The sequence below is a fragment of the Phalacrocorax carbo genome, chromosome 6 (genome assembly GCF_963921805.1).
Source record: "Phalacrocorax carbo chromosome 6, bPhaCar2.1, whole genome shotgun sequence".
Lineage (NCBI taxonomy): Eukaryota > Metazoa > Chordata > Aves > Suliformes > Phalacrocoracidae > Phalacrocorax > Phalacrocorax carbo.
The window spans coordinates 20,973,782-20,994,900 of NC_087518.1; the positions used below are offsets into that span (position 1 = coordinate 20,973,782).

The 21,119-nt window shown below is 54.0% G+C and overlaps 4 protein-coding genes across 19 annotated transcripts in view; 3 read left to right on the plus strand and 1 right to left on the minus strand.

The window, feature by feature from the left end:
• Positions 1-11,452, plus strand: part of IP6K1 (inositol hexakisphosphate kinase 1) — a 38,209-nt gene extending 26,757 nt beyond the window's left edge. For 6 of the 8 annotated variants that reach the window (XM_064454184.1, XM_064454186.1, XM_064454187.1 and 3 more), the window contains 5 exons: positions 1,943-2,288; positions 4,628-4,838; positions 5,414-5,598; positions 7,854-8,029; positions 8,895-11,452. In XM_064454184.1, coding sequence (XP_064310254.1) covers positions 2,066-2,288; positions 4,628-4,838; positions 5,414-5,598; positions 7,854-8,029; positions 8,895-9,404 — 1,305 coding nt within the window. In that variant the 5' untranslated portion in view covers positions 1,943-2,065 and the 3' untranslated portion in view covers positions 9,405-11,452. The remainder of the gene's footprint in view (positions 1-1,942; positions 2,289-4,627; positions 4,839-5,413; positions 5,599-7,853; positions 8,030-8,894) is intronic. The other 2 variants (XM_064454189.1, XM_064454190.1) reach the window with 2 other exon arrangements.
• Positions 11,453-11,587: 135 nt separating this feature from the next.
• On the plus strand, positions 11,588-14,064 carry GMPPB (GDP-mannose pyrophosphorylase B). 4 transcript variants are annotated; one of them, XM_064454193.1, is made up of 8 exons: positions 11,588-11,707; positions 12,074-12,154; positions 12,228-12,276; positions 12,675-12,976; positions 13,050-13,128; positions 13,224-13,351; positions 13,525-13,707; positions 13,871-14,064. In XM_064454193.1, the coding sequence occupies exons 2-8, from the start codon at positions 12,110-12,112 to the stop codon at positions 14,000-14,002; spliced, it is 918 nt and encodes a 305-aa protein (XP_064310263.1). In that variant the 5' UTR covers positions 11,588-11,707; positions 12,074-12,109; the 3' UTR covers positions 14,003-14,064. The 4 variants fall into 4 exon arrangements, with proteins under 4 accessions (XP_064310263.1, XP_064310264.1, XP_064310262.1 ...); XM_064454191.1 differs by lacking the exon at positions 11,588-11,707 and adding an exon at positions 11,831-12,007; XM_064454194.1 differs by lacking the exons at positions 11,588-11,707; positions 13,525-13,707 and adding an exon at positions 11,830-12,007.
• An 89-nt stretch (positions 14,065-14,153) lies between these two features.
• Positions 14,154-21,119, minus strand: part of RNF123 (ring finger protein 123) — a 49,969-nt gene continuing 43,003 nt past the window's right edge. For all 5 annotated transcript variants that reach the window (XM_064454179.1, XM_064454177.1, XM_064454180.1 and 2 more), the window contains 4 exons: positions 15,513-15,655; positions 14,997-15,091; positions 14,788-14,873; positions 14,154-14,667 (listed from right to left, as the gene is read on the minus strand). In XM_064454179.1, the coding sequence (XP_064310249.1) occupies positions 14,568-14,667; positions 14,788-14,873; positions 14,997-15,091; positions 15,513-15,655 (424 nt within the window). In that variant the 3' untranslated portion in view covers positions 14,154-14,567. The remainder of the gene's footprint in view (positions 14,668-14,787; positions 14,874-14,996; positions 15,092-15,512; positions 15,656-21,119) is intronic.
• Positions 16,607-20,073, plus strand: AMIGO3 (adhesion molecule with Ig like domain 3). 2 transcript variants are annotated; one of them, XM_064454183.1, is made up of 2 exons: positions 16,607-17,379; positions 17,752-20,073. In XM_064454183.1, exons 1-2 carry the CDS (start codon positions 17,303-17,305, stop codon positions 19,163-19,165), a joined length of 1,491 nt encoding a protein of 496 aa, XP_064310253.1. In that variant the 5' UTR covers positions 16,607-17,302; the 3' UTR covers positions 19,166-20,073. The 2 variants fall into 2 exon arrangements, with proteins under 2 accessions (XP_064310253.1, XP_064310252.1); XM_064454182.1 differs by having other exon boundaries at positions 16,607-20,073.

Consider the following 21,119-nt stretch of genomic DNA (forward strand, 5'->3'; position numbering starts at 1 on the left):
GCAAATGCTGGTATCACACAGATTAATTTATTATTTATTTTCTCCTGTGAAGTTAAACTTGGCCCCTATATTGTTTGGAATAACTGAAAACTCTGCTTTACTCATCGGCAAAATAAAAGAAACTGAATCCAAGACAAAGCTGCATCAGCAAGGGGAGATTTAAGTCTGTAAAGCATTTGTCTAAAATCTGTGCTGATGTGTTGCAGATGCTGGCACCTTGCTTGTTCTCAGATATTAACTACTATTAACTACCATTAAACCAAGCTAAAACATATGACATAAGCAAGCCTCTGCTTCTTTTTGATAAATCAAATAAGAGGGAGGAGAGAAATCCACAGCATGTTTTTTCTTTGTGATACAACTTTAGACTTTGAGTTTAGGGGACAAAGACTTAGAAGGATACCTTGAAGAGGCTTTGATATGAGTTGCTACAGGGAGGGACCATCTGTGTTGTAGGGGTTTTTTCCTTTGCCCCCCACCATAAAAGCCAGCTAAATATTCACATTGTTCCCCTTACACTGAATGTAGTTGTACGGTCATGTAACAACAAAAGGAAATGTTTTCCATCAGATCGGTGAGATGATTCAACTCAAATGTACGTACACTTGTACTATCCCAAAATCCAGTGCAAGGGAGCGAGCAGGAACGTGTGGGCAGGGAGCGAGAAGCATTATCCTGTTGCAGGGAGCATTGGAGTTAGATTGGGTTAAACATGTTATGAAGTATCACCCCTCCTTTTGAACGTCTTGAGCTGCATCTCTTACATGATTGAACTGGAAGGGAGGGAGAAGAGTCCATCTTGATCCAGAACTTCACCTTGCCTTGGCAGTGTTGTGTAGCTGTGGAGACATCCTGTGGCCAGATGAGGAACAGCCTGAACCGTGTCCCTTGTTTAGGCCTCCAGGATCCCTTAGTTCTTAAATTATTGCCTTTGGCTTTGCTGTGCTTAAGAAACTGGAAATTTGATGAATTCAGAAACTGTAGTCACCATATGGTTCTTGTACCAAAGACTTCGGATAACTCATTGTTGAGAGGAAATCTTGCAGTGTTTTCCCCAGCAGCCTCAGAAGCAGATATGATCTAAGCTGGAAATGGCAAATTATCTGGAGAGAATTTAGATAGCTTTATTTTCCTATCATCCTGCGGCTGTGCTGGGCACTCTGCACACATAAAAAGAGCATCTGTCTTCTCCAAAGCGCTTCTCATCTCATTTTGGATTTAGCAATCTCTCTTGCCTACTTCTAGAGATCAGGTTCCTGTTGTGCATGTAGGTGCTGTGAAAGCATCAGGAAATAGTTGTCCTGAAGAGTTTAGAGTAATAAAGGGGAGAATCCAAGTGGAATCCATTCAGGTACAGCATATGCACGACGACAGAATGATTTACTCTGAGTCTTTCATGTCATAGCTTGAAGAGAAGCAAGTCAGTAAAGGAGGAAACAGTGTTAGAGTAGGAGGTGAACAGGAATTATTTAGTTGTTTAGAAGTTAAATGCAGAGGCAGAAGGAGTGGAATTCAGATTCTTGAAATGTTTGTTCTGCCTGTGTTAGTCATGGTTACTGATAGGCTGGTGTGGGCTTGGTTTTAATTGTGCTGTAGCTCATGGTTTGTGCTCCATTATTGCACTGCCTCACTGATAAAACGAACTAAAGGGAGGAAATAGTATTTTCTAGAGATGGGAGGCTCAAAATATGAATATCTCCTCCTTGTCCTGTCTCCTGTCAATCCTATTGGAGAAGCTCTAAATGATACTGCCTCCCAGTTAGTGTATGCTTACCTGTTGGATTAAAGAGGTGGTGAGGAGCATGCTGGAACAAGTGGGATGTAAACAGAGAGCAGAAGAGGAACAGTTATGGATATAAATAAATACCAAAAACTTTTCTGATCCAACAGGGAGTGAATGCAGGTGGTCTCCCATTCACAGGAAACTCCTTTGGTTTTTCAGATCATTGTAAGGAAGCAGATACCCAGGATTTCCCCACTGTGGCTGCCTAACTGCTGCTGAGCTGCCCCTCCCAGCCCATGTGGCTCTCCCCATGCTCCAAGAGTGCAACTGGTGCCCAACGCAATGTGTGTTTGTCAAACCATGGAAGTGGGCAAGTATGGCAAGAATGCCACTCGATCTGGAGACCGGGGGGTCCTGCTGGAGCCTTTCATTCATCAGGTGGGCGGCCACAGCAGCATGATGCGCTATGACGACCATACTGTCTGCAAGCCCCTCATTACCAGAGAACAGCGCTTCTATGAATCTCTGCCCCCGGAAATGAAGGAGTTCACACCTGAGTACAAAGGTGAGGCTTCTTGTCATTCCAGAGTGCAGTTGTATGATTCAAGAACCCACCCTCTCGTTTTCCTGGAGCTACTGATGTCTTGCTGTCTTCTGGTGTCATTTTATTTCTTGTTTTCAATTCTCTTTTGCAGGCTAGCAATTTAATAGGAGCACTTGGAAAAGAGGAAGTCTTTTTTTTTGTAGGTGTGTAGTTTAATGTGCTTCTCTTTCTAGACACAGAATGTACAGTGTAACAATTGTAGTCTGAAGGTTAAGGTTATGGATGTGTAACTAAAGTAATTTTACTACCAAGTTATTCTCAGTTACAGCCTTGACCTTGAGCAAATGAAGTTAGATAATATATGGAGCATTTGCATATTCCAGTCCTGTAACTTATTGCTTCCTCATCCCATCTCTTTTATGGACCCATATCAGAAAGCTGCTGAAGCAGGAAGCATTGCTTTCCCAGTGCTGAAGTGAAGCCTTCTCCCTAGCTACTTTGAAGGAATAGAATTTTCCAGTGTCTGTATCATTGTAGGAGATTGGCAGCTCATTTCTATCTTTCAGAAGCTCAATACACTTTCAGCCACATGTGTTTGTATTCAGGCTGGTGACACTGGCAGGTAGTCTTCTGGGAGACTCTTCCTATTGCCTCTGCTTCTTTGTCACTGTGTGGCATTGGGAGGATGGTGCTTCACAGGCAGCTGGAACCACCATCTGTTCAGGGTGTTGCCATTTGGTCTGGCTGCAGCCTGAAGGTCTCAAAGCAGTATCAGCTTACCTACCTCTGTCTGTATGCAGATCGTGACTGAAAGATACCATCTCAACAGATGGGTCCTCTTGTACCCACTCTGGGGCCATACAGTGCTCTAGTGACCCATCAGAAATCCCACCTGAAGCCTCTGTAGTTACTAGAACTGATACAATGTCAGGCTTTCCTTGGGATGGAGTTGAAAACTGATGAAGCTGATAGTCCAGATGGAGACCTGTCTTCTTGAAGTCAGATACTTCCTGGTAGCCTAAAGGCTTAGAACATGCATCTCTACCCCAGTGTGGGATTTCATCTGAAAGGCACCTGCAGTTTCCTGATGGTCCCAAAAATTGTTCCTACTGGTGTAAGGGAGAGGAATTTTGGGAATTATATTTCCTGTCTGAGCACTCAGATGTTACTTTATGATTGCCCTTGCACAGAGATATCTTGAAGAGTATGTGCAGGCAGCCGGAGCACTTGGAGTGGCATTTATGTAGTGACATGCTGGAGTCCTAAACTGCTCTGAAGTTGTGCTGAGCTGCCTGAACCTTGTTAGCATTTTCATGTGCAGATAAGGAAAAAGGAAAGACAATAACATGATGGCCTGCATCAACTGAGCAGTGCAAGGTTTCATCATGTTTGTGATGAATCATTTGATTTGGTGCATCTAGCATCTGATACTCCTGGCAGCTATTCAATACTGGTGACAAGCTAATGAAAGATTTTTGTCATTGCATGTTAGGAGATGGGCTGATAGCCTCCTTTTCAGGGCTGGGGGACTCACAAAGATGAAGATGTCGCCCCTAACTAGAAGTGTCAGCTGTCCTGCTCTGTGGCTGGGCAGCTAGTTATATTTAGAGTGTGTGCTGTGAAAGATCTATACTTTCCCTTGGACTATGGTACTTTCCAGGAGCCTTCAGGAGGTAAAACTGGACGGGATACAAATCGTCCTGCTTGCCTGCATGTGGCTGAGGTAGTTTGTCTTCCAGGGCCTTCTGGTTTTACTGCTTGGAAGCCCTGGGACCTTGCAGATCCCTTTTCAGCAAGACTAGCTGACTTGTGATAAGAGTGGTAGGTGTCACCTCAGCCTCAGAGCTCTGTACTTGAGAGCTCGGATGCTGGAGAGCTCCTTTGATAGAGAAGGCACACTCCTTGGCCAGCAATATCCTTGTCAACAGCAGGAATGCTTCTGCGGGACATAAACTCAAATGAACTAGATATATATTTTGTATGCTTTGCACCCCCCTCAACATCTTGACTTTCTCCAGTTTAATGACACTTGCTGCAAGACTGAATGGAAGGAAATAATCACACCCCTCAGCCTACCAGCTGCGCTTTTGTCCTTAGTTTCCTGTGGGTAGCAAAGCTTCCCCTGCTGCTGCTTACTGTACACTCAGGTAGCAACACAGGGCAGTTTGGGGAATTTCTCCTGTGTGCTGTGCTAACAACATTTGGGTTCTTGTAGCCTTAAACCTCCTTTCATTGCTCTGGATTTTCTTTTGCTGCCCTCTGAGCTACATTTTCCTCTCTCCTGTTGAACGTTTGGGTGCTAGTGGTTTTGTATTCCCTCCCCTGGGAAATAGAACTGACATGTCACTTCTCTCTGGCAGGTGTGGTATCTGTCTGTTTTGAGGGAGACAGCGATGGCTACATTAACCTGGTGGCCTATCCCTATGTGGAGAATGAGGCTCTAGAGCAGGATGATATGCCAGAGAGGGACCAGCCACGACGCAAGCACTCGCGTCGGAGCCTTCACAGATCAAGCAGTGTCACTGAGCACAAGGAGGAAAAACCTGGCCTGGCCAGTGACAACACTGAAAGGTAAAAGTGTTGAGGGCCCAGTGACAACAATCTCTTCCCCTTTCAGCTCTGTTGCTCCTCTTATTGAGAGTATTTTGCACTTCCATATGGTCGGCAGGCTGTCTTGCACTTGCTAGCCCAGCACACTTGTGGCACTGCAAGCTCTGTCAGGAGTTTTGCTGGATTCAGGATGAACTCATCCACGTGAAGTTTGCTGGATCTGGAACCAAAGTATGTGAAGCAGAATCAAATTCTCTTCAGACCACCTGGCTAAACCAGAGGTTTCTGCCAAAAGTACTTTGAATATGGGTCTCTGCCTTCTCACACCAGCTGGAGCTCTCTGAGAAACAAATGTTCCTGCTTAATCTATCAATTACAGTACAACGTAGCAGAGATTTTTAGACCAGATCCTTAAACATCGGTCCACAGCCCAGGGTATTAGTGAAGATTTGCTGTTAAGACAGTTTGTATTGTGTAATGTGTGCAGCAGGAGAAGGAACAGGAAATAGTCATGTGCAAGGGGAGGGTGTGACAGTTTTAAGTATCTGAAGAATGCCTGGATTCTAACAGGCAGGTTTGTTCTGTCTTTATACCAGCAGCATCCAGGAAACAAAGAGTCCTAGGGTGGACTTGCACATCCATTCAGATGTTCCATTTCAGATGTTGGATGGGAACAGTGGTCTGAGCTCTGAAAAGATCAGCTATAACCCCTGGAGCCTGCGCTGTCATAAGCAGCAGCTGAGCCGCATGCGGTCGGAGTCCAAGGACCGAAAACTCTACAGTATCCTTTGGGAAGCAGAACAGAGTGTGTCAGGTTGCTGCTGCTGCTCTGGCCTACATGTTTGTGCCTGACACAGCTTATTTCCTTTGACTTTCCCATCATTCACACAAGCAAAGCCATGTTATGCTTTTTTTTACTATTCCTTCCTGCTTTCCGTACAGTGACAATAATGTCTGACATTGATGCACAGAGAAGCCATGTTTCTGGCTGGATCGCATGTTTTCTTTCTTTTCTGATACTTTTCTTTGACTTATGTTTTGAACTGCCGTTTTTTCATGTCAGGCTTTGCCCGGCAGCAGATGCAGGTCTGCCTTGTTCAGTAATCACTTGGGAGGGAGCTGTGTTTGTCCGTGTCACCTTTCTTGAGTTTCTTCCAGTTCTACTGTATCCTTCTAGAGACCATGACCAGAAATGCACGCAGTACAAAATAAGCACATGAACCAGGGATTTCCACTGGTGTTTAGCTGTTGTCTCCTCTCCCTCATAATTCCTAACACACTCATGTTCTAAGTGCTGTTTCATTACCCCAAGATCCCACTCCTGAGTGGTAGTAGTTGTCTAAAAACACACTGCTTTATGCATTACATCTTTTCTCTTTATCTTGCATGTTAACCCTTAAAATTTTACCTGCCTGTTCAATGGCCAAGTCAGTCTCACACTCCAAGGATCTTATTTCACAACTGTTCCTCACATTTGCAACCTTGAGTATCTTTGTAGTACAAGAAAATGTGTCCTCTTGCTGTTCACTCACTTTTCTGGATAACTTGTAGAATGGTGTGGATCTCCACACAAGGACCCTACTGGTGACTTTGGCTGTAAGACCAGTTGGGCTAGTTGGTAGTTCCACAGATCTCCACAAATCAACATTGTGGTAGCCCCTCCTTTGGTATCCTGATCCTAAGGCAGTTTTAAATGAGTTACATATTTCTTATTTTCTGTTCAGTGTGCAATTTCGTCTCTTGGCATTTCAGCTTGGAGTTCTGGCTTGGGAATCCCATCAGCTCTTCCCCAGTAAACAAAGATGCAAAATACTAATCCTGTTTCTTTTTAGGGGGTCTTTTCATATGCTCCCATCCCACCCCCTTCCCCTGTAGCTCCTTTTGTACTTCATCTTTAAACCCTGCTAGCAGTCTGACTGGCTTCTTCATATGGAGATGGATTTGTTGTTTTCTGTGCCTTTGCAAATGACTCCTCATGCTTTTGTCTTGAACTTGACAGCTTATGTGCTTTGGCTTTTTTTCCTGTTTCACCTGCTGGAGCTTGATTCTGTTTTCCTCACATAGAAACAACCTTACTTTTAATAGCTGTATTCATCATTTTAACTGTGTGGTCTTCCTTTTCCTATTCTCAAATGTGTGCTTTATTTTTTTTTATAAATAGCCTGCATCACTTGCGAGAAGTAATACTACTTCTGTCCTATTCTTTTTAACCACACTTCCTGATTTTTATGAAGTTCCTCTTTCAAAATCAAACATAGCTGATGATAGATTTTTTTCTTCTAAACGTTAAACTTCCTTGCAGGTTTAATCTAGCTGTGCTCTGGTTGCCATTTCAGCGAAACATGTTGAACCATGCCCTTCAGGGCAGCTTGGGGCAAACTTCAGGGCTGTGTTTTCCCCTTTGGGACAAGCTGCTGTGCTGATTGTCTTGATTTTGTTCCCAGCACTATGCCCTAATGGAGGGTTTGCCCATTGTGCATGCTGGTAATCGAAGGCTCCCGTTGCTGTTCTGTTTCCTGCCTTTGTAGCCTCTCCGGTTTCCCCAGTGTGTTGGGCAGTGTTGCTGTTCTGGGCAGGCCAATAGCAACAGTACTGTGCTATTACTTGAGCCTTGAGTTTTCAGTCCGTGGGGATTGTATTGTTTATCCATATGGTTAAATTGCTAACTAGATTAGACTTTAAGCTCTCCCTTAACCTATCAGCAATTTTTACTGACAGATTGTGTCTTTCCTGACGCTAGCATTCTGCGCTTTGGTTCCCCCTGCTGAGTTTCCAGTATGCCTGCATATGATCTTCTTGCTTACTGTTGGCCATTCCACTTTCCAGGCTGATTTCTTTTACCAAGTGTGAAAGTCTGGCTGCTGCTCCTTGGGTTATGTACTTTTCTTCACCTCCCCAAACAATTTGTTCTGTCTGTTCTTTGGGTTCCTATTTATTGTTGCCTGACCCTATCTCATGCTGGTCCAAGTCCCTGACTGTGGTGGCCCTGGGGAGCAGTGCCTCCAATAGGTGAGCTCTCCTTGACGTGTCTCCCAGAGTTCCTTTTGCTGGAGAATGTGGTGCATCACTTCAAGCTTCCCTGTGTGCTTGATCTGAAGATGGGGACCAGACAGCATGGAGACGATGCATCTGAGGAGAAGGCTGCTCGGCAAATGAAGAAGTGTGAACAGAGCACTTCTGCCACCTTGGGGGTGCGCGTGTGTGGGATGCAGGTAGGGCTCCCCAAGGCTGCAGGTGTTGCAGGTTCGCTTTCATAACCCTATTAGACCTCCTAGTTAGTGTTTTCTGCTGAGCACTGAGTTGGTCTTCCACTTCAGGTGGGCACACCAGTGTTCATGGTATATGCTTTTTGTCTCCATTTCTAAGCCTAGAAAAAAGGAACCTGCTTCTCCCGAAATGGCTTGCTTTATCCAAAGCTGTTTTGTTCAGACAGTTAAAGGATTTTCTAACAATTATTTTTGTGGCTTAGTGTTGAGCTAGAATCACAGTGCCTGCGGGGGGAGGTGTCTCTCTGTCCCAACATCAGCTGACACTTGCTTCTGTATTCTATTGGGAGTTAAGAAGCTGCTCTCCTCTTGTGGCTAGGCACTATACCCAAGAGTTTGCTGCTGTGCAATAGTCACTCCTTTCCCCACCTGCGGAAGGATCTTGTAATCCAGGTATCTGCCCACAGACTCTGAAGCAATGAGGGCCTTGTGTTAATCACATGCTGATGATAATGGCAGTATGTGCCAGCAGCTCCTACTGCCAGAAGATTGTCCAAGTTGCTGTAAGACTTGGCTTTATAACCCTTGGGGTCTGTTGTGTCATGCTTCTAGGGGACACTTGGACTGAAGAGCCACCCTTTGGGGGTCCTGGCAGAGAACCAGTGCTTGGGCACCCTGACTGTGCCCATGGGGTACACCTGTGAGCTACTTTGGGATTTGGGGAACAGGCAGAGCTGTTTCCTGCTCCCTCTTAAGTGTGGTGGGGACAGGAGGAGTTCCTTCTGCTCTGTCAGTGCAGGACAGCTCAGGGCTCTCTGCAGGCAGTCTTAACCTGTTGCTCCTGCCTGATGTGTTTCCTTTGGTGTTCCAGGTCTATCAGCTGGACACAGGGCATTACTTATGCAGGAATAAATACTATGGACGTGGTCTTTCCATTGAGGGCTTCCGCAATGCCCTCTACCAGTATCTCCACAATGGCATTGAGCTGCGCAAGGACCTCTTTGAGCCTGTCCTTGCCAAACTGCGAAGCCTGAAGGCAGTTTTGGAGAGACAGGCCTCCTACCGCTTCTACTCCAGCTCCCTTCTCATCATTTACGATGGGAAGGACAGCAGGGCAGGGATGTTTGTGGAGTGCCGGCCAGAGATGCGCCTGAAGCGGGTGGACAGCTCTCTCCCAGAGAGCCTTCAGGATGGCGGCAGCATGGAGCCCAGCTCCTCGGCCCAGCCCAAGGTGGATGTGCGTATGATTGACTTTGCACACAGCACGTTCAAAGGCTTTCGTGATGACCCCACTGTGCATGATGGACCTGACATGGGTTATGTATTTGGACTGGAAAGCCTTATCAACATCATGGAACAGATGCGTGAGGAAAACCAGTAGCCCTGGGCTACGGCCTCTTATTCTTGTCCTGGTGGCAGGAGCAGACAAGACCACCTACTACCACAGGAAAAAGCAGACAACTTTGGTTTTAAACAATTGTATTGCTCTGTTGTTTTTAAATGTACTTGGATAGAAGAGCTATGGAGAGGCAGGATGGAACTGCTCCTCATGCTGCCCAGATGGTTCTGACCGCACTAGCTCTGCCTTCTGGAGGAGGCTCTGTAGATGCCTGCTGGGTGTTGGGTGTCCCGGTTCTTTGCTTGTTGCATGTGTGTTCTGGAGGGAGGACCTGGATGTAAGGAAGAGAAAGCAGGAGAGCATGGGGCTCTTCAGGGAGCTGGAGTTGTAGCCTGAGGAGCCTCCTGCCTCAGGAGCCCAGGAAGAGTCTTCCCTTTGAAATTCTCCTGGGTTATGTGGAAAGGGCACTCAGCTAGCCATTGGCAGCATCTGCGGGTCTGATGGTGAGCAGCACAGGCGCTGGTCCATGCATTCAGTGTTGCTAGCTCTGCTCTGGGTTTTGCCAATGGGGCTTTGCTTTTGATGCTGCCTTTTTCTGCTATTTGGGCACTGTGAATAACCAACCCAAACACAGAAATAAAATGACCAAATGCAACCCTTGGCAGAGCTGCGGCCAGGAGGGGATGCCCCATGCCTGGAGTCATGCTCCAGCCCATGCCTGCTCGCTCCCTGATGGGGCAGCATGGGCAGGACTGCATACAGGCAGGCATGGGGCTCTGTGAGACTAACTCTGCCTCAGATCACTGACCAAGCAAGAACTCGGCTCATGGGCTAGCAATAGTATCTGTAGCAGTTAATGTGACCCCAGCAGTGCAGCGGGGTGTTTTGGACCATTTCAACCCTTCCCATCATGTAACCTTGGTCCCACAGGTTCTTTGTGACTATCTCCCTCCTGCTGTTGGGCTGGAGGCTGCAGTGTAAGGCTGTCCTCTTGCCCTGGTGGGGCCCTCTGCCTTGCAGCCCCTGCTCTTCCAGCAGGTCTGTGCTGGGGGATGGTGGAAGGGGAGATCAAGGGTTAGACCAAACTCCTCCCCAGGGATCTCCACGGGGGGCAAGTGAGGAGGGACCTGGCTGAGCCATGAGTACCATCGCCTCTGTGTTTAGGCTTGCTTCACAGAGACAGTCTTTCCCAAAATAAATGCTGGGTTAGTGGATGAAACAGCCACTTGGGACACCCTCTGCTGCCCAGGCTCCCTCCTTGAGCCAGTGCTTTACCTGCAGCTTCCCTTGATGAGGGCATTAATGTTTGATACTGTGGCCTGGTGGTACTGAACCGTACCCCACTCTGCATCACTCCCTCTGTGTTTCTGTGCTGGCCCCCCCTGCTTGCTCCTTCCCTGGTGTCACTGACTTGTTCCATGGCATTACTGTTACCCTGACTGCCTGAGGAACCACCTGGGTAGGTGCAAGGCCAGGGTTGGGATTTTTTGTTGGTTTTGGTTTTGTGTTTTAATTCAGGAAAGCTTGTTTGGGGAACGCTCGCATGTAGCATGTGTGCTGACTCTGTGTGTGCACGGTCTGCTTGGAAAGTGGTCGTGCTCAGCTGGTGCCCAGCTGTAGCTGTTGCAGCAGGCGCAGGTCTGCAGCAGTGTGTGCAGAAAGGGGCAGGGGAAGTGCTGGCTTTTGTCTTAAATTGTACATCTCTCCTTGCCCAAGCTACTGCTCCCCTCCAGCTCTCTGGACCTTTGCTCGTGCTACTCATCCCTGTGATGGATTACTGCTTCATTGCTCCTGCCAGTCGCTGACCTGCCACGCCAGCCTCAGGGCGTGTTCAGGGAACAGGTTTGCGGAAAGGAGGGAGGCCCTGGAGCAGTTGGTGCAGCAGTGTACCGGGGGTTATCGCGCGGGCTCTGCAGTTCCCCCTTGTCGGCAGGGGCGGGGTCCCCTTTCCCCTTCCCTTCGGACCACCGCGGTGGGACTCCACAGCTTGTACATATAGCCTTGACCGTTTCCCCTGTTTGTTTTTACACGAATAATGACTGTTTGTGCTTCACGGAGAACCAAAAACCATTAAAGGATCTGTTTTTGTCCGTGGTGTGTGGGCCGTGCCTGACTCTCCCCGCTCTGGGGGCAAGGGGGAGGGGGTGGGCGGGCACGAGCTTCGCGGAGCTGCCTTAAGCTTCTTCACCGCCCCGCCAGAGCAGAGCCGTGCCCCTTTCCTCCCTTCACCGTGGGTCGCCCCCAGCCTTGCGGGGTGTAGCACCTCCATGCTGCGTTAGCGACGCGGCCGTGGAGCTCCCGGGGCCGGGGTGGACGCGGGCGGGACTCCGCCGCCCCGCAGCGCGGTGGGTATCGCGGTGCCGTCGCCGCTCACTTTTTCCCCCGTATCCAGCCTCGGCCCTGGGGCGGGAGGGAGGGAGGACCCGGGGCGGGCGGTGGGGGTGTGACGTGCGGCTGTGACGCGGAAGGCGCGCGCGGCGCTGACGTGTCGCTGCGGGCGCGGGGCGGCGGGGGGAATGCGGGCCCTAATTCTGGTGGGAGGTTTCGGGACGCGGCTGCGGCCGCTGACCCTGAGCCGGCCGAAGCCGTTGGTGGAGTTCTGCAACAAGGCGCTGCTGCTGCACCAGCTGGAGGCCCTGGGGCAGGTGGGGGCGCGGGGGACGCGAGGGCGTGGGGGGCGCCCCGCCGCCGGCTGACCTGCGCTCCCGCAGGCGGGTGTCAGCCATGTGGTGCTGGCGGTGAGCTACATGTCGGAGGCGCTGGAAGCCGCCATGCGGGAGCAGGAACAGCGGGTAAGGATCCCCCCTCCCCTCCTCCCGCCCCCCCGCACCCCGCCCCCACCCGCCGCTCACCCTATGCCCGCAGCTCGGCATCCGCATCTCCCTGTCTCACGAGAAGGAGCCGCTGGGCACAGGTAGGGTGCGGGCAGTGGGCAGAGGCGCTGGGGCGGGCGCAGGCGGGATGGGGGAGGCCCGGGGACAGGGTGGGCTGCGGGGGACCGCAGGGATGGATGAAGCGGGGGCTGGTGACGCTGGGAGGGTGACACCATGGGCAGCAGGGTGGGTGTGGATGGGGAGAGCCAGGAGGACCAGGGATATGCCAGGATGGGCATGGGTAGGATGAGGGGGACCAGGGACATCAGAACAGGCACAGGAAGGACCAGGGACAGCAGGGCTGGGTGAGGATCTGGTGGGACTGGGGGCTTGGGAGGGCCAGCGAAGAGCAGGGATGCTGAGATGGGCACAGGTGGGACCAGGAGGACCTGGGCACTAGGCTCACCCCATCCCTGTGGTGTCACTGACGGCCGGGCAGCGGGGCCGCTGGCGCTGGCACGGGATCTGCTGGCCGAGGGTGGGGAGCCCTTCTTTGTCCTCAACAGCGACGTGATCTGCGAGTTCCCCTTCGTGGCGCTGGCCCGTTTCCACCGGCAGCATGGTGGCGAGGGCTCGCTGGTGGTGACCCGTGTGGAGGAGCCAGCCAAGTATGGCGTGGTGGTGAGCGAGGCTGACACCGGCCGCATCTGCCGCTTTGTGGAGAAGCCGCGTGTCTTTGTGTCCAACAAGATCAACGCCGGGCTCTACATCTTTAGCCCTGGCATCCTTCAACGCATCCAGGTAGGGGCCAGGGCACTGGGCTGGGCTGGACCGGGGGGACCGGATCCCCCACTCAGCCCTGTGCTCCTCACAGCTGCGCCCCACCTCCATTGAGAAGGAGATCTTCCCAGCTATGGCGCAGGATGGGCAGCTCTATGCCATGGAGCTTCAGGGTAAGGCCCTGTGCATGGTGCAGGCAGCATGGGGGTGTCTTGCCTGCACTGCCGCCCCAGCGCTGGGGGCTGTTACCGTGGCTCTGTCCCCGCAGGCTTCTGGATGGACATTGGGCAGCCGAAAGACTTCCTCACAGGCATGTGCATGTACCTGCAGGCGCTGCGGGCTCAGCACCCTGAGAAGCTGCACTCGGGGCCTGGTGTCGTAGGGAATGTCTTGGTGGTAAGTGCCAGCCCCGAGCACGCCAGCCCCAGGCACACGTCACAGGCTCTCTGCATCCTGCCACTGCCATCCTCACTGCTGTCCCCTCCTGTCCCCACACTGGCCAAGTGGTGCAGGCCATGCTGAGAGTTCTGGCTGTCCTCTGGCCCTGGTGCAGCCCCTCTTCCTTCCAGGACCCCAGCGCCAAGATCGGGGCAAACTGTGTCATCGGCCCCAATGTGACAATCGGGGCCGGCGTGGTGGTGGAGGATGGGGTGCGCATCAAACGCTGCACCGTGCTGAAGGGGGCCCGCATCCGTTCCCACTCCTGGCTGGAGTCCTGTATCGTGGGCTGGAGCTGCTCCGTGGGGCAGTGGGTGAGGATGTGGGTGCCCCCACAGGGGATTGGCGCTCAGCTTTTGCCCTCCTGACTCCCTGGGCTGCAGCTGAAGGGATGGAGGGATGCACCAGCGGCTGTGGGCAGGAGCATGGTACTGAGCCCCGAGCCAGGGCAGGGATGACAGGGCCTCTCTGGGGCAGGTGCGCATGGAGAATGTAACAGTGCTGGGTGAGGACGTCATCGTCAACGATGAGCTCTACCTCAACGGGGCCAATGTGCTGCCACACAAGTCCATTGCTGAGTCTGTGCCAGAGCCGCGCATCATCATGTAGCAGTTCCTGGTGGGCCCTGCACTCCTGGCTCTGCTTGGATTAAATATTTATATTTCCATTTACTGCTGAGCGTCATTCGAGCACGGCCAGAGCACTGGGTAGCTCACTAGCACTGGCCTGGCTTCCCCTCCTCAGCTCTCAGGGCACCACATAAGGAAGAATAATTTAATGCTGCATTTCATGAAGTCAGCCCCCAGCCAGGAGCAAGTTAACAGCCCGAACGCCCAACCCAGCCCCCTTGCCCTGGTGCCAGGGCTACTGCATGTCCCCAGGGCTGCCGCAGACCTGAAGCCTTAGGCACTCCTCCCTCAGAACAGCTCGTGGGGCAGAGGGGCTGCCATGGCCCAGGTGCTGGGCAAGGGGAACGCTGGCCCCAGAACCTGGCATCAGGCCTCTCCCACACCACCCTCGCCCTACCTGCAGCCCCCGCCCCACACTGTGGCCCCATGCTGGGTCCTGGCCCTGCAGACCCAAGGCCCCACGGCCCTTTGCATTTGGGGAGAAGCCAGTGTGTGGCGGGAGGCCACCCTGCTCAGTTGGGGAGCCCATGGTGCGGGTCTGGGTGCTATGAGCTGGCTGGCTTGGTGAAGTCATCCACCCCTGTGATGGTGGCCTTGCAGAAGAAGCAGTCCTTGTTGTTCATCAGGTGCTGGTTGATGCAGGCTCTGGGACAGAAGAGGAAACAGGGTGAGCCCCCCCACATGGCATGGGGGAGCCAGCAGATGGCAGTTGCTCGGGGGGGGGGGGGGGGGCGGGTGGGGGTGTCACGCATGCAAGCTACTCACTTGCACGACTTGTGGGAGCAGGGTCTGAAGATGGCCGAGATGGGGTGTGCATAGCAGATGGGGCACAGGTCTTCCTCGCTGGTGGGCTGGGGGGGCACCAGGCAGTTAGTGGTGACAGCAAAAAATTCCCATGTCCCGGGGCAGCTTTGCCAGGAGCGAGGGCTGCCTCCGAGCACGGGGGCTGGGCTGGAGGGGACGAGGGGACTCACCAGCGTGGTGGCAGCTGCCTGCTTGGACTCCTCACTCAGATGGCTCAGCATCTTGTCCACCTTTGCCAGCTCCTCAGCACTGATGTACTCCGTGTCTGTGGGCACAAACTGCGTGTGTGTAGGGTGAACATGACCCTTGAGCTGCCCTAAGGCTGCTGGGTGAGGCATTCGGTTGGGGGGAGGGGATGTGTGTGCTGCAGATGCCATCAGGGACCAGCCAGGACCTGGAGCCTGGGGCTGGGGACAGCAATCCCCATGCTGGGGACAGCAAGCTGGACATTGGGTGCTGTGAGGGGCCAAAACTGCTGCCAGAAGTGGGCAATGAACACAGCCTCAGCCCAAGTACCACTGCTGAAGGACAGCAGGGGAGCCGTGGATCCCTGTCCCCAGGGCTAAGGGGGCTGGGACATGTTGCAGGGGACACAGACACTAGCAGCCCTGTGTCTCCCCACCCCCATCGCAGCTGTGGCCAGGTGGTGAGCACAGCCCAGCTCCCAGCGCAGTGCTGACACTTACAGGTTTGCAAGGAGAAATGACGCTTGTCTGTGGCCGGGGCAGCAGCTGCCAGGGCCGAGGGCTCGGCGTGGCCCAGCAGGTACTGGATGGAGCGCAGCTGGAAGCAGGGGTCCGCCAGCAGTACCGCCGTCGCCCGCTCCGCCCTGCAAAGGGACACCGTCAGGCCTCTGCCCAGCCGGTGCCCCCGCCCGGCACCCCCCTTCCCCGGCAGCACTGATCCAGGGAAACAGGCTCAAATGCAGCCGAAGGGCAGCAGCACTCCTCCTCCTCCCTGTGCGCAGAGCCTCTGGGGATCGATACGGTGCATTAGCCCTTGCTGAGGCTGCAGCCCTTGTGCACCGGTCCCTGGCAGAGCCTGGGGAGCTGCAGGGCGGCTGAAGCAGCCAGCACCACCCTTGCTTCACGGCACTGCAAGGGTAAAAGGAGACATGCCTCACAGCAGCCTCATGCTGCGGGCTGTGGCCCTCCCCACACTAAGAGACTGACTCAAGGTGCCCTCAGGGCAAGTGGCTGCCCCCACAAGGCGCGGGGTGGGGTGGGGTTGGGAAGTGGAGCGGGGGGGGGGGGTGGAGAGGGGCAGAGTCGTGGCTCTCCCTGGCTTCAAGCACCAGCAGGGCCAGCTGGGACAGATGAAGGGCACCTTACCCAGCGTCTACATCGGGCATCAGTGCCATGGCCCTTGGCAAGGAGCAGAGCTGGCTCTGTGGTTGGCCCTCAGGCAAGCACAGCCATCCCTGTAGCAAGAGGTGAGCAGGGGCAAGGGAGAAGCCCAGCAGTGCTGGCTGGGCCGGGGTGCAGGGGGTTAACAGCCCCTTTGTGCGTGGCAGCCACAGCCACCAAATTAGCTTTTTGCTGCCCTAATGGAAACCAATTCCCCAGCCCAGCTTTGCTTCCCACTATCACACTTGGGCTCTGGGTAATGACGTTCCTGCGCATCCTTGACCCTGTGGCCACCCGCTCCCCGCCGGCAGCCTGTGGTACCCCCTCTGCCACAGGGACCCTGCCAGGATCAGCCAGCCCTGCTCACCCCATGGCTGGAGGTGCGGGGCGGGGGGGCGGTGGGGGTGTCCCTACCAGCTCATGCAGGGGGTGGTGAGGGTGAGAGCAGCAGGACCATGACTGGGTGCTAAGCGGGGGGCGGAGGTATGACAACTGCCATCCCTGCTCCCAGCCTAGGTGCAGGGTTGGACTCGTGGGGCTCCCAGAGGTGATGACGGGGCGGGTTTATTCCAGCATCCACCCAGAGGCTGGGCAGTCGCTGAGCAGCCTGTGCAGCCACTGAGCAGCCTGTGCAGCTGCCTTACAGATTACAGCTGGTCGAGGTTGCAGTTCTCCAGCAGGAGGGACAGCAGCTGCGCACTGGTAAGGACAGAGGGTCAGCGAAGTGGCCCTGAGCACCCCATGGGACAAGTGCCAGCTGCGCATCAACTTGCCCATTCACAGGACAGCAAGGGAGGGCCACGGCCACCACTGTGGCCACCACTCCCCTCACCGGGACCAATGGGAGCCTGCCTGGCCCACACGTCGCACACCGTCAGCGTGTAAATAGGGGCAGGAGCGGGACCATATTCCTTCAGCGACCCTGCCTCCCTGGGAGATGCTGGCCTGGAGGGAGTTGGACGCCAGCTGGGGGCTCATCAGGGACCGGAGCATAGGGATGTGCCGCAGCAGTACTGAGCCATGAGAAACTTCACGCTCCAGGGACGCACGGCTCTGGGAAGCAGCGAGGCATTCACTGAGCCCGAAACACAGCTCCAAAACGCTGGAGCATCTCAACCCCCTGATGCCAGATGCCAGTTCCTACCCGCCTTCCCTGCAACCGGGTGCTGGGCAGCCCACGGCCAGCTGGAGCACAGCCAGAACACAGGTATGCAGTAGCCTCCCGTGAGACGCGGCAGAGCTGGGTAGGGTGATGCCACCCTGTAACTCTTTTCAAGCCCCACAGCTGGAATTGAGATCCTCCTTTGCACAGTGCAAAGGAGCGTGTGCAGATGCTTGGTAGAGACCCCCCTGCCCCCCCCAAGACAGAACAGGGGGAGACTGGGAAGGACCGCAGCATCTTTTCTCTTGCATCTTGTGGAGCCTGGCTGTGCTGCCAGGCTGCACAGAGGCTCCTGCCCAGCACAATGTCCCCATGGGTGCCTGCAGACCCACTCTGGCCACAGGTGGCAAAGTTGCTACTTCTGCTCCAGCTGTGTGCCCACAGCCACGCTCCCCGTGTCTCCCCGCTGCCCCACAGCTGCCCCACTGCCTGCATCTGCACCTCCGACCTGCTGAGCTGTAGTCGGCAGACACTGCGGCACCTACCCCAGGCACTGCCACCCACCACCACCACACTGGACCTCAGCCATAATGCCCTCACCCAGCTCCACGACTACTGGCTGGCTGCCCTCCCGCACCTTGAAGCCCTCCACATCAGCCACAACCAGATTGAGGACCTTTCTCCACAAGCTTTCCACAATGCCTCCTACCTGCGGCACCTTGACATGTCCTCCAACCACCTGCGTGCCATTGAGATGCACTACTTTGATGCACTGGTGAGCTTGGAGGAGCTTCTGCTCTACAACAACCGCATTACACGGGTGGATGAAAATGCCTTCACCAAGCTGAGCAGCCTGCGGAAAGTCTACCTGAGCTGGAACAACCTGACCACCTTCCCCTTCCACTCAGTGCAAGGGCTGGGCAACTACAGCCTCCGCACGCTGGACCTGTCCTCCAACAGCCTGAGCAGCATCCCTGTGGAGGAGCTGGCAGCTCTGCCTGAAAACATCAGGAATGGCTTGTACCTGCACAACAATCCCATCAGGTGCAGCTGCCCGCTCTACCTCATGCTCCAGCGCTGGAAGCAGCGAGGTTTCAGTTCTGTGAAGGATTTCTTCGAGGAACACACGTGCAAGGTGTCTGACAACGTGCCCCGGTCCCTGATCAAGTTCCTTAAATACAGCCGCATGTTCGAGAACTGCTCGGCAGGCCCTGAAGACGTGCACCCTGTGCCCTTTCCTGTAATGGTGGGCCAGACCCTCCTGCTCACCTGCAACACCAGCCTGCCAGCTGCAGCCACCACCTACATGTGGATCTCCCCTCACCATGAGCCCATCAAACACCCAGGGAACAGCAACCGCTCTTTGGAGGTCTACCACAATGGCAGCCTGAAGATTGCGGTGGCCAAGCCCTGGCACTCGGGGGTCTATGTGGCCTTGGCCATCAACAGCCCCCACAATTTCAGTAGGCTGTGTGAAGTCAACGTGTCAGTCCACTACTCCAAGCCCGATGGGGAGGCCTTCAGCACTGGCCTCACAACCCTGCTGGGGTGCATTGTGAGCCTGCTGCTCGTGCTCATTTACTTGTACCTCACACCCTGCCACTGCCTGAGTTGCTGCAAGAAGCCGGCTCCTCTCAGCCCTCCGCCGGAGCGCAGTGCCCAGTCCTCCATCCTCAGTGCCACTCCCCCCGCCACTGATGGGCCAAACCGCAAAGTCAGTGCCAATAAACATGTGGTCTTCCTTGAGCCTGTCAGGGAGACGCAAAACGGCAAGATCCGCCTGGCCCTCGGTGAGGACTTCCCTGATGCCAAGCACTCCAAGGTCCTGCAGCTCAAATCGGACTCGGAGTCCATCAGCTCTGTCTTTTCGGACACCCCCATCGTGTCATAGCAGAGCAGGAGGGAGGGAGCTGAGAGGAGAGCCAGGGCCTTCTGAGAGCTGTTCTCCTCCATCACTGCTAGAAGCAGGATTATCAGGCACCCTGAAATCCCAGCTTGACTGCAACCTGTGAGGGTGATTGGCATCACCTGCAGCTGCTTCAGCCATAAGCCCCTGGATTTTGGGCCAGTTGCATGCTGGCGCCCAGCAAGAGCTCCTCGTGCAAGCCACTGGCAACAGCCTCATTTGCACAAGGGTAATGCTAACGAACCCAGCACACCTGAGAAACCCCCACTTCATTCGGGCAGACAAACTCCCTAATGGTGACACTGGGGCCGGCATACTGCCACACCCCTAGGCATGCGAGACCGAACCTGGCACCACCACCATGGAACCCCAGGCCAAGGAATAGCTGTGATGAGTGGGCACTGTCCTTATTCATGCCATGGCTCCTGGGGATGGCCACTATCCTCTCTCAGCCTGTGCCAGTCCCCATCGGCATGCTGTGTCTGGGAGCCGGGGGAACATGATCCCATCGCAAAGAGGGGTATGTGCCCCCTCCCTGAATGTGGCACGCAGGAGGGATGGAACTCAGCACCTGACCTGCCATGCAGCCAAGCAAATGTTACAAGCTTTTGCCTCCCAAGAAGCTGTAAATAGTCAAGGCAGGATTAGGTGATGCGATACAGTGCCCCAGCCAGCATTGCTCAGCGCTCTCCATGCTACCAAGGACGATGAGGTCTCAGATGCACCACCCTCCTTTGCTGCTTCCCCTTGAGGTGGACAAACACGCTGCTAAAGCACAGCTATTTAGGCAGTAATCTAATAAGCCTATTGATAAATGTGAGTAATCCTCTCCTCTCTTGGGTTGTAATTCTCTAGTTACATTGGAATAAAAAATGCCTATTTTTTTAAGCTCACACTAGGCTGAGTCTCTCCTTGCCCTTGCAGGGCAGCATCGTGGAGTTGCCCTGCACCTCAGAGGTGCAGAGGCAGAAGTCTGGGGGACTGGGGGAGTCCTGAATTCCCACTGGCCTAGCACACAGAGCCAGGCAATTTGCACCAGGCTCACAGCCTCTGCTCCCATCAAACAGCATTAGGTTGGCCTGGGTGAGGGGGTTAAATGTGCTGAGATGCAGTTGGTGGCCTGGGGATGGTACAAGAGGAGTATCCAGTGGCTTGTCCCCAGGAGGGCAGGTCTCCAGTGACATGAGGGGCCACCCCGCAGGCAGGAGTGCAGCTCAGACACAACCCAAAAATGGGCACCAGGACCCTTTGCAAACCTTCCCCTAAACTTGCAGCCCACCATGGCCATCCACCCCTGCCCTAAGAGCTGCTGGCAGCCCTGTGGCTGGTGGGAGGGGAAGGTCCCTGCGACATCTGCACACATGTAGTGTCTGTCCTTCAACTTTTTCAGCCAGGAAACAAGCAGCTTTTTTCCCAGCAAAAAGACAACCATGCCCAAAGCACTTGTCAGAAACCCCTCATCCATCCAAGGAGGGAGAGTATTTGGGAGAGCAGCTATTCTGAGACAGCTGCCCAGCACCTCTCCTGACACTGACTTTCCATGCAGCTTCATGTTATATGTGCCCTGCTGCCACATGCCCCACGGCCACTGCTCAGCAGCTGGAGAAGGTGATGGAATGCAGAGCGACAGGCCCTGCTGGCCTGCATCCTCGCTTCCTGCATGCCCACCATGGCTGGCCCTGTCGCCTCGCGTTAGAACAGCACTCCTGATGAGCCCATTTCCATTGAGAAATGTAATGGATGGTCCCTGAGGAATACACTGTCCTCTCTCGGCAGCCATCTCCACCATTACAGCCCCAACTCACTGCCAAACCAGCCTCCCGCTCCTTGACTCCACAGTGTAAAGTAATGGGTCAGCACAAAGCAGGGCATCCCTGACACGCAGGGACCTGTGCCTGTGCGTGCGGGGATGAAGGACTAGCTTTGGGGACCAGCCTCT